This window comes from Pipra filicauda, unplaced genomic scaffold (assembly GCF_003945595.2).
Source record: "Pipra filicauda isolate LSUMZ 115617 unplaced genomic scaffold, ASM394559v2 scaffold8_size5757611_pilon, whole genome shotgun sequence".
Lineage (NCBI taxonomy): Eukaryota > Metazoa > Chordata > Aves > Passeriformes > Pipridae > Pipra > Pipra filicauda.
The window spans coordinates 5579171-5590796 of NW_024105087.1; the positions used below are offsets into that span (position 1 = coordinate 5579171).

The 11626-nt window shown below is 46.1% G+C and overlaps 1 protein-coding gene across 1 annotated transcript; it reads right to left on the bottom strand.

The window, feature by feature from the left end:
* Positions 1-5456: 5456 nt before the first annotated feature.
* On the bottom strand, positions 5457-10295 carry LOC113992442. The gene is made up of 7 exons (XM_027729718.2): positions 10213-10295; positions 9488-9730; positions 8584-8643; positions 7823-7954; positions 6863-7009; positions 6021-6081; positions 5457-5871 (listed from the first exon to the last, which is right to left on the bottom strand). The coding sequence occupies exons 2-7, from the start codon at positions 9650-9652 to the stop codon at positions 5768-5770; spliced, it is 669 nt and encodes a 222-aa protein (XP_027585519.1). The 5' UTR covers positions 9653-9730; positions 10213-10295; the 3' UTR covers positions 5457-5767.
* Positions 10296-11626: the final 1331 nt, after the last annotated feature.

The following is an 11626-nucleotide window of genomic DNA, read 5'->3' on the forward strand; positions in this document are numbered from 1 at the left end:
TTGTGTGCCTTGTTCTGTGCATCAGGGAATAGGGCAACATTAGTCTCAGCCTACGTAAACGCCTTGTCTTTGACTTAACACAAATAATGCTGGCACAGGGTGAGCACAAAGTGCTTGGTGTCCATAACCAGGGTCCCGAACTCGTGTCAAAAGCGAGATGCTGCTGTCCTGCTCCTGGCTGCTCCGGTTTGACCAGCAATTTCCGACACACCAAGCAAGAGGTGGATGTTTGGCTTCAAGGAGTCACGTTGGCATCTATCATTCCTCTTCAAAACACCAGGTTATTTCCACTTCTGAAGCAAAGGAAGGTGAGTGTGACTGAAGTGCAGCGCTCATGGGTGTAGGCTGTTTTGGTGAAGAGGAAGCTCTGGGCTCAGGTGAAACCTGAAATTTCTATTTTTTTCCCCCTGGACTTTGCTTTCACTGTTCTGCAGGCATCATGCTGAGGTGCACTTGCTGTGACACCCACCCTTTGACACAGAGGGCCACCCTGTTGTGTGTGACCATTCCCTCCAGCAGCCACCCTGCCCACCCTAAAAAGGGAAATCTTGTCATGCTGAGAGGGAGCGGGCAAGTCAGCTTGGTTCCTGGGATATTGCCAATGCGGAAAAGTCTGGGAACAAATGACAAGGCCCTTTCCACTGGAGGTGCTATGGATGTGGGTATGCATGATAAATAAAAATGCACCTGAATTCCACCAGTGAAAGCTGGGGGTGACACAAGCCATGGAATGTCCCCGGAAATATGGGCAGGCTCAGGGAAGGCGCCGTAACCGGCATGTGGAACGGGCCACTAAATATAGCACTGGAAACTGCAATCAGGAATGTATTTTCTGCAATGCTAACCAATTAGAGGGACTGACATTAAACTGGAAATCAGTTTCCACCAATTTCCATACTGCAGCTGTCACTTTTCTGGAAAACCAACCCGCCTTTCCTAGAAAGAGCTGTTGAAACTGGGTGTCTGCAAGTGACCTGAGGTGCTGGTATTGCAACAGGGATGCTGTGGCTGCACCACTGGAAGGACTCTAAAAGAAAATAAGGGCCTTCAAGGCCTTAGAGCTGCTGCTGAATCAATTACTTATATTTTTATTTAGAAGTAGCATAGAGCAGACTTCTCTTTTACACACTAATGTCTGCTGCTAAGGCTATTTCACAGCCAAAGGAGTATCTGCCGTGCTGGCAGAGCTCTGCCTGTCACTAAATGCCACTGATCAAAGGCTTTCAAAGCTGGGCTGGGTATTCAGTTTGTGCCTCAGAGCTGTGCCAGGAGGACCTGACCTGCACCAGTTGTGGTGGCAGGGGCCACCCTCGGCTCAGGAGTTACCTGAGCTGATGCAACAGCACAGCATTCAAACCAGGACTAGTAGCGTGTGTGCTCTGCAAGCTCACAATAAAAGCTAATTTCTCTGTTCAACCAGCAGTCAAACGCTGCTGAATGATGTTTAGGATGTACCATCTCATACTGCAATGGCTAGTTATGGAATAGTACTTTCTGGATGGGACCATAACTTCCACCCAGAAACGATGCAGAGGCTGAGCAGTGCATTTTAGCAACTCAAAATCCTTTTTAGACTGATAAAGCCAGGCTGCTTTTAGCTATTAGTGATCACAGTAACCTCTCAGGGAGTCTTGCTTTCTTTTAATGTACAAGAAGAGCAGTTTATGTTAATCAAGGAGAAAACCCCCAGCATTTCGTTGCAGATGGTTTGGAGTTATGCCAGGAGCATCTGAGGATGGGGAAAGCAGTCACGCTCAGTGCTTTGATTCTCGCTGACAGGCACTGTACCAGAGAAAAAAGCACAGCATCCCTTTTGAATTACAATGTGTGAATTACTATATTAAAGTAATTCAAGCACTGACACCATCAAGTGAACATGACACCAGCTGTGTTTTGGTTGGTGTAGTGGGGGGTTGGACAAGATGATCTCCAGAGGCTCCTTTGAACCCCAGCCACTCTGTGGTTCTGTAGGCAAACACATGGAGGTACTTGGAACTAAAGCTAGAAAGATTTTGCCTTTCTGTGACATGTAGTCAAGCCTCCAGTTGCCAGAGTAGGACCTGCAGCCCCAAGATAAGCTGCTGGCCCAAGCACCCAGAGATGGGGATAGCTCCCCTGGCTGAAGCCAGGCAGCAGAGGAAGCACTGTGTGACCTGAGGAGGGCTGGGGAAGGAGGCTGGTGCTTGGGGCTGCTCTCTTGATCTGAGTACCTTTCTTTGTACTTCCAGCAGTGAATAATCTTAATGGTTAAAGTCAGTAAGACAGACACTTGGTTTACATACAGAGGGGTGCCAGAGTCCACTGGGACTTCATTACACAGCTTTAAGTATTTTTCTGTTCAAGATTACAATAAAAAGTGTAAAATGTCTTCATAGAATGGTTTGGAAGTGACCTTAATGATCATCTCTTTCTGATCCCCCTGCCATGGGCAGGGACACCTTCTGGTAGACCAAGTTGCTCAAAGCTCCATCCTTGAAGACTTCCAGGGATGGGGCATCCATAGCTTCCCTGGGCAACCTGTGCCAGTGCCTCACCACCCTCACAGTGAAGATTTTCTTCCTAGTATCTAATCTAAACCTGACATTTTTACTTTAGTGATGAAAAAGATTTCAGTCTCTAGAGAAAAAAAAAAATCAAGAACTACTCTTGGGACCACAAAAGGCACTTTATATGATTCAATAAGATAAATCTTACCTGAGGTCATTCCTGGAATTACATGCCTCATGGTGGGCATGACTTATCCTTCTACTCACAGCACTTTCTCAAGATGGGAACTTACTCTCCAAGCCCTGTTCAAATGCTGAGTTAGTTTGCATCATGGGATAAGTCATCTACCACTTCATGCTCAGAACGTGCAGGCAAGATAAACACTTGATATTCACCTAAAAGTGAATCATAAAGCACATATCCGAATTTTATGTACTTCAGGAGATGACAGATGACTGGAAGCTCTAGTTCCTTGCTCTAGAGGACTGAGAGGTCCCTTAGAGAAACTACAACAGAAGACCTTGGTCTAGATCTGTAATAAGTTTTAGCAGAATGGGCCCCAAAATCATAGAATCATAAAATCAGCTGGGTTGGAAAGGACCTCTGAGATCATCAGGTCCAACCCTTTTTTTTTTTTGGAAATCCAGATGTCGAGGGAGCTGGTTTTGTAAAGATAGTTCCACATAAGTGTTTCATTAGCAGCACATACCTCCTCAGCATGTTGGCTAAAGGACAAATTAAACAGCAACAAGAAAGTCAAAACTTATTTGTCTTCTAAAGGACCAGTGTCTATATCCTAAATAAAACAAGGCATCTTACCCAAAGGTAGCTGAAGATTAGAGATTTGGAAACTCCCTCCATGGGTTCCTATCACCTGGGATGTTTATTTATGTATTTTATCTGGTGATTATGCGTACCCAAAACACATGGAACTGCCCAGAGAGTAGGGAGCAGAATCTGGGACTTTCTCTTGCTCAGAGATCACTAGGCAATAAATTGAAGGACTTCCACAAGCTCTCCATGAACTTCTCCTGAGACACCAGAATGCCCAGTGAGCACAGCTCCTTTTCCCAGAGCTTGGAATTAGCTGGAGGTTAAAAGTCCTGCTACAGGTGAAGAACTGACTGTGATTCTTCTCAAAGACCAGTGCTAATTATATTCCACACACCCTGGGGAAGTGCTCAGCCAAAGAGTTATTGTACAAAACCACTGCAGCAGCAGTGCTTCCTCTGGCTGCACTTCAGAAGGGACAGAGCAGCAACTTCCCACTTGTTCAGTGCTCTTCCCAGCTTTGTTTTCAAAATAAAAGCTAATCCCAATGTCCCAAGAGTCCTAAAATTCCTGGATTAAATTTTATTTGGAGCCTCAAAGTTTTATGCCAAACAATGCAGTGCTTAGGTCCCTTAGGTCTAATCCCTTATATATCAGCCTGTGAAAAAAGTAAAAATACTATGTAATATGCTACGAAAAACAAATTAATCTTCTGTAAGCAAAAGTTTGACTGGGCTAAGCATAACTCCCAACCTAGTCCAGAAAGGAAGATGAAACAAGTGGTCTTATTTAGTGCTCAGAACTAGTTACATTTTACTGTTTAATCACATGCCTGATTCTGGACCAATGTATGATATAGAATGATAAACTTCACTGAAGACACGAAAGGAAGAAGGGCATGAGAAATATTACCCTTGGACCAGAACAGAGGACTGACAAATGGAACTGGCTATTTCAGGATGATCTGCTTAATGGAGTAGAACTATAGGAAATGAAGATGAAGGCCTAAGGGTAAAAATTGAGTGATACAGGAAAATGGAGATCAAGTGTGAGTTTGGCATGCATAGGATTAGGCTGCAAATATTAAGGGATTGTCTGCTAATCCCTAATTATTCCATTATGTACATTACCTGTTATGCATTGGTTACTGTTGCTATCATCTTTTTCATCTGAGTGATTATTTGGACTATCAGGATAACTATTAGAAACTACAGCATCAAATGCAAATTAAAACTGAAGAGCTAAATGAACAGGTGCTTCAAGTCTTTCCCTCACAATAACATCTGTGTTCCCTAACAAGAGGTTTAAGAGAATAAAGATTTTATTGTGTTCTTGCTGTGGTTTGGTTTTAAGCATTTAGAGCAATTTCTCTGATGCAAATCAAGTTTAGCAAGGCACCAACACAATTTTTCCACAGAATATATCTGTACCAATGGTCCTGTAAAACAGCTCAGTCTAGAAGGTATCATTCACCTTGAAAAGTAATAAGCATTTACTATACACCAAGTAAATTCTAGTCACCAGTCCACCTCAATTTTACATATCTTTTAAGTATCAAGCATTTCCTAGCTAAAAAAAAAATAAAATAAACATTCCCTCCTTCTACTTGAAAGCATATTATCCATAGTCATAAGATTCTAAGTATTAATTTAATCTCATATTACCTTAACTGAAAAGAAAAAGTATATAATTAGAAACCCTCTAAAAGCAGGCACTCATTCCTAGTCATTTATAGGTAGATTGAAGCTAAATACCTTTGGGTTTGAAAACTAATTTTTCAAAATAAGCATTTATTTTAAACTTTCAGTCTCCAAAGTCGAAACAGAAAAACCTGAGCTGAATTCAGAGCATTTGTGACTCTGTAAGAGGAGCTACTGCAGCTCCAGTTCCTACCACACTCTAGCATTACACTTCAGCATTAAACTAATTGTAATGACACATGTACACCTCTTGGAATCCACATTCTGACAGAGTTACCTGAATGGCATTGTCAAGGCTTCATATCAAAAACTTTACCTGCCCCTACTCCTACTAAGAAGAAAAGGAGAATGCTCTGAAGCTCAGGGTTGAAGTGGGTCCTTCATTATTCTTCTCCAGGTATTGTATCATCCAAATAATTCACTCAGTAAGAGGGAGAAATTGAGACAGCACTTGAAAAACATTCAATTGTATTTAATATTTAAATACCTAAGGCTAGCAGTGCTACACAAATTGCATGATGAGTTCTAGTGAAATAAAACATGATTTCAGTACAAAAGCCAGAGGAAAAAAATGCTCACGCTTTCCAGAGGCAGTGAGGTATTTTAACCATACAAAGTCTGAATGTCCAAAACCACCTGCGGATCTTCTCCTCTGCACTGTGCTCTCTGCTGAATGTTTGGCATTCAATACTTCTCTCTTCCTGTGTGTGTTTTTCAAGAGGCCAAGGAAAAGTGCATAACCATCTTTAAAGATTAAGAGCTTGTTACATCTCTCTTGCCACGTTTGAACAAAATGTTCAACCACTTTCTCAAGTCAGTCTGGTGTATGGTGGAGGTTTGGATGTGTCTTCCTCTGCATCCACATCCTGGGCTGGAAACCGATCTGGGAAGCTAAAAATTCTGCCCCCAGAGCCTGCGTGGGGAGGGAAAGAGGAAACCATTAAACCTGATGTAGACACCTGCACAAAATCCTGAGTTCCTTTTGCCTCCCTTTTGGTTATCAGGATTTTGGCCTGGGAGGTAAAGCTTTTTCAGAATGTTCATTATCCCTGGGGTACTCACTTTGTACAGCACAAACCATTTCCACAGCCTGATTTTGGTCCTCGGTAGGTTGCAACCATTCCTATGAAAGAAACAGCACCATCAAATACCTCATCTGTGAATTTGTTCAAGATACACCTGAATTCCTTTTAAATGTCTGTGCAGTCCACTCCTCCTAACAAGTTTAGCTTGAAAGTTTACAGCAACCTCCCGTTACCCACTCAGTGTCTTTAGCCAAGGACAGCTGCCCTGTGGCCTGGACCCATTATTTCCTTACCAAATCAGATGATCAGAGGTACATGTTTAATAACACAGCATAGAATTATTCTAGCAGAGAAGTAGCTGGTATTTACTGAGCTCACTTAGCAGAGACCTGCAGCAGCTGCCCCATCACTTGAGGCAGAGTCCTTATAAATCAGCAGTAAATGTGGCATGTCATCATCCCCCCTACACTTCACACACAGTACAGGAGATATTTTTATTACTGAATTTGAAGTTCTAGTGTGTAAGTACCAGTAAGTCTTCGAAATGCTGTACCAGGAGCAATTGTTGGTTTAAGGGTGAGAGGAGCACTTTTTGAGGAATTCATAGGAATTGGGGCCACAGTAGCAAAAACGGTTTGGAAAATAGAGATAACTTATGTTAAGTTGTACATTAGACTAAATAAGAGAGAGGTAGTAAAAGAAAAAAAAAGTAAGTATAAACGTCTTCTAACATCCACTTAATTTCTTAGAATTAGCCCTGGATGACTGAGGTGAAGCTGAGACTAGGTTTATAGAAGTAAAACACATCTTCTCCCCAGCTTCTCCCCCTCCCACCCCCCCTCAGTAGAAATAAACTTGTGCCCTGGCCTCTTCACTCACCATCCCAGTCACGCTGTCGTAGCAGGAGCAGCGTGGAAGGCTCCGGCACCCCAAGTAAGCCATGGCCAGCACAAAAAAGGCACTGCAGATAGATGCAGCCAGCATGGCTATGTTAGCACCCTTGACCACCTTACTGAGTATGAACCTCTGCAAACAGAAAAGGAGACGTTAAAGCCACATTCAAAAAGTGAAACTCTCCACCAAAAATAGTCTAATGACTGCAAGAATGCTGAGATCGCATCGTAGGAGATTGACCGTAGTCAGTCAGTGTTATTAAAGGCTTTTCTTTCTGAGTTCTGGAGGACAAGCCAAGTGTGATCCTCAAACAGAACAAGGAGTAAAATAAGGCTACTGTTTAAATGTGAGATGCTATGCAGTGGCATCAGGTTTGGAAATAGCTTTAACCATGAGTAGAAACCCAAGGAATGGCTGCTCTTCTTCACACTGAAAATGAGAAATGTCTTCTTGCTGTCCTGCACCTTAGCAGCCTGACATTTTGATTTGTCCTGCACTAAACTAATGGTCAGCTTCATCCACCTGGGATGCCTTCACCCCCACAGAGAGCCACTGCTTGTGCCAGGTTTGAGGCACAAAAGGGCTAACTCATTCCTTCTCTTCAGCTTTACTGAGGAGGATACACTTGAAATAATACCCAGGTTTAACCAGCTGACCTGTAACTGCTGTAACTTTATCACCTAAAGTGCATGCTGGAAAGGATTCAAGCCTAGCAATTGCTGTCCCAAACCAGGCCAGGAATGCAGTCAGCACCATTTCATGAGCAGCACCAGTATTTTTTCATGGCTCAATCCACAGCCTTTTGCACTCAGAAGCGATAGCAGCTAACCTGGCCTAATGTGCACACCTCCTGGAATTCTGGTTCTGTCTATAAGTTGTGCCTGGTACTGTCTGCAGATTAAGGGTGTCTAGTTCCCCGGAAATTATCATTGTATCAATACTTACAGTATGGATAACATGGACTGGGGCAGAACTCAGCTCCTCCTCTTCACCATAGTTCAGTGTGAAGGAGCTATAACCTATTACGATGAGGATGGCAACACAAGAGATTATGGAAGCACCTATCAGTACATTCACCTAGACAGAGAATTTTAGGGAGAAAAAGAATTAAAGCTATCCTCTTGCAAATGTACTAACAAGCATTATAATTACTAACCTTTGACCTCCCATAACACAACAATGTACCTAGTAGCAACAGTCACTAGGAAGCCAAACACAAAGCAGTAAAGGTTTCCAGGATACCGAATTTGTGAGCTACAGCTGAGTGCCAAATCTAAATCACAGGTGCTACCCCAAGACTCTGTCCTTAGAGATCTTGTATTTACATACAATATCCCCCCTTGGAGTTTGCATGGCTGGAGGGACCTGCCTGGGGAGTGCAAGCCTTTGTTTCCTACTTTAGTGTAAACAGCCCTTAACAACATGAAGGACCATCAAAAGAAAAGCATTCGAAACCAAGGGCTTTTACAGATTTTTGCTTGTTATTAGACCCAGTGCCTGTCTGCTGCAGCAGAAAGCGAGGTAACACTGCATCCTCCTTTTGCTTATGAACACAGCAGCTCTTCTGCAGATAACTCAAAGAAATGGGCTCTTAATCCTGCAGAAGGACCAGTCAGCTCACTCCCTACTCAGATAGTTTTTGACTGCCCCAGCATCTTGCCCCTGCCCCATACACACACAACCACCCATCTGCCCCTCCAGCTTACAAGGATTGGATTCTTCCTCTGAGAGGAGAACAAAGCCAGCACGCCTGGGACTCCCATCACCTGCAGAGCACAAAAGGAGTTGGTAACTGGGAGACCAGTATCAGATTCCTAAGATAAACTACTACAGCGCAGATGAAAGTCCTTGTTTTCAAGGCTTGGATCAGAGTAACTGTTGGGTGAGAAATGGGAAGAGAATTGCTCATTTCTTCTGTTTTCCTCTGCAGCATCTCCAGGACATGCGTGACGTGCATCTTGCCCACTTGCTTCTCCCATGGCCTTGCTACCTCTGACCGGAGCTTTATGGCTCTGGCCAAATAATGAAACTGATGGCATAAGTCTGATTTAAAGTGCTAAAAATGTGCACCGCTTTCCCAAGTCCACACGCCTTTTGCAGAGGAAAGAAAGAAATTACTGAAAGGAGATGGGCAGCCTCTGGACTGAAGAGAGCTCTTTAGCACAATTTCCTTGCAGTGTGGCTCAGCAGGGTCCTGAATGCCAGGGAGCAGGGACCTCCAGTGCAGTACAGAGGATTAGGGGCACTGTGCTGTGGGACACAGATCATCACCCAGATGTTCATCTACCTGATGTGAGGATGAAGTGTTCCCCTCCTCATCTTTGGTGGCTTCCCTGTGGTCACTATTCTTCTGCAACAAACCCCCTCTCACTTGTCACTATGCCCCATTTCCTACATTATCGAGTAGAAATGAATTTAATTTAGCTCCTTCAGAGGGAAGTCTGTTTGCACTCTTCTGCCTATATCATGATAAGGAAACTTTAACTGGGTTCAAAGCAGAAAACCAGGGAAGAGCTAGCAAGAAATCCTGGCTTCCCTCCCACTCCCAATATAAGTGCTAGAAGATAGAGGGGGGGGGGAGGAAGCATAGAAATTATAGTACAACTTTACCATCCCAGCCCAAATTGGAGCTCTGGTTCTGCCCAGCTGAGACTCTGTTCTGAAAATGCCATCTATGAACCCGCTGACGACGCACACCGTGCTGAGGGCTATCTGGAACATCCCCAGCACCACCATGTTCCTCTGGTTGAAGATGAAGTATCGATAGCGATCCATTCTGCTCCGAGTCACACATAAATCACGGAGGCTGGAGAGCGGCGCTGTGGCCTTCCAGGGGAGGAAGAACAGCTTTTCCTAGGCGGGAGAGAGAGAGAAGGAACAGGAGCATCAGCACCCGTGGGGCACCGGCTGGTGCGCAGGACCTGTACCAGGAGTACAGAGTTCGTCTGTCTGAGCCAGCGGTGACAGCGACCAAAGGTGAGCGGCCCTTTGGGAAATCCCTGGGCGTGCTGCCTGGCAGGTGCTTGGGACAGCGCTCCTGACGCTTCCGGAGAGGAAGGTGGGACCGTCACCTCCACCACTGTCCTTTTCCCTGCGGGGTTTCTGCTGCCCCGAGAGGCGCGGCGGGTGCCTGGCTTCTGTTCCATTTGGAAGTTAAGCTCCGCACCTCTCCAGGAAGGCGCCAGGGCAGAGCCCCAGCTCTCCTCGCTAGTGCCGGTCACCGAACGTCCCGTCCGGGGGCGGCTCCAGCTCCGCGTCCCGTGTCCTCCCGTGTCCTCCCGTGTCCCGTCCCGGTCCCGCCGGCCGGGAGGCGCCGCCCCGCCCTGCGCGCTCACCTGTGGCCGGGCAGGGGCCGGGAAAACTCCGGCTCCGCTTCCGGGGGAAAAGAGTCCCGAGTGTTATCCGGACGAAAAGAGCCCGGCGAGGCCGGGAGAGCCTCCGCAGTGCCGGCCGGGAGCCGTGCAGGGGCCGGGAGCTGTGCAGGGACGGCGCTGATCCTGCTCCGCCCGCCTCGCCTCGCCCTCCGCGGGGAGCGGCCGCCCCCGCCCCGGCCCCGGGCGGGACCGCGGGCTGCCCCGGGCACTCCTGAGCTGCCGGGACCGGGCACTCCACCCATCCCTTCTCTACAGCAACTTGGTTTTTTTTTTGTTTGTTTGTGTTTTTTTCTTCCCAGCTGCAACCTTAAGTGCTGCTTCACACGACACACACACGCAATACTGTGTGTTGGGGAAGCCGGTACAGGTTGCCCAGAAAGTTTGTTGGATGTCCCATCCCTGGAAGTGTTTTAGTGTTTAACACTTAAGTATTTAAGAGTTGGATGGGGCTTTGAGTAACCTGGTCTAGTGAAAGGCGTCCCTTCCCATGACAGAGGGGTGGAACTGGATGATCTTTAAGGTCCCCCCAGGCAAAGGCTCCCCTGGCACATCAGTGCCCGCCCTCCATTGGAAAGAGCACAAGAACCTGTGCTGGTCAACGGAAAGGGACTTGGCGGTGCTGGTTGATAGAACATGAGCCAGCAGTGTGCCCAGGTGGCCAAGAAGGCCAATGGCATCCTGGCCTGGATCAGCAATAGTGTGGCCAGCAGGACCAGGGAGTGATCATCCCCCTGTACTTGGCACTGGCGAGGCCACACCTTGAGTACTGCGTTCAGTTTTAGGCCCCTCACTTTAAAAAGGACACTGATGTGCTGGAGTGTGTTCAGAGAAGGGCAACAAGGCTTGTGAAGGGTCTAGAAAACATGTCTTATGAGGAAGGGCTGAGGGAACTCGGTTTGTTTAGCCTGGAGGAGATTCAGGGGGGACCTCACTGCTCTCTACAACTCCCTGACAGGAGGCTGTAGTGGGGTGGGGTCGGTCTCTTCTACCATGCCTGCAGTGAGAGGATTAGAGGAAATGGCCTTAAGCTGAGACAGGGGAGACTCAGATTAGATATTAATTTTTTTTTTTTCACTGTTAGGGTGACCAGGCACTGGAAAAGGTTGCCCGGGGAGGTAGTGGAGTCACCATTCCTGGAGGTGTCTAAGAGACATCTGGCATTGGGTAATATTGTTTAGTGGTTTGGAGGTTACAGTGGTAGTGTCGGGTGGGATGGTTGGACTGGATGATCTTGAGGGTGTCCTCCAACCTGGATGATTCTATGATTCTATCCCACCCAAGCACCTCCAGTCAAATCCTAGCAAGCATGGCACTAAAGCCTACCTACCCCTTAAACATTTTTAAGAAATCAATTCACAGGTTAGGTATAATTTCT

What these genes read in the sequence shown, in the direction of transcription:
- LOC113992442 (XM_027729718.2), bottom strand. Translation starts at nt 9,652, where the DNA reads ATGGATCGCTATCGATACTTCATCTTCAACCAGAGGAACATGGTGGTG. An exon ending in AGAGGAAGAATCCAATCCTT is followed by an intron (nt 7,955 to 8,583) that starts GTAAGCTGGAGG and finishes TTCTCTGTCTAG; the next exon opens with GTGAATGTACTGATAGGTGC. An exon ending in AATGGTTTGTGCTGTACAAA is followed by an intron (nt 5,872 to 6,020) that starts GTGAGTACCCCA and finishes CTCCCCACGCAG; the next exon opens with GCTCTGGGGGCAGAATTTTT.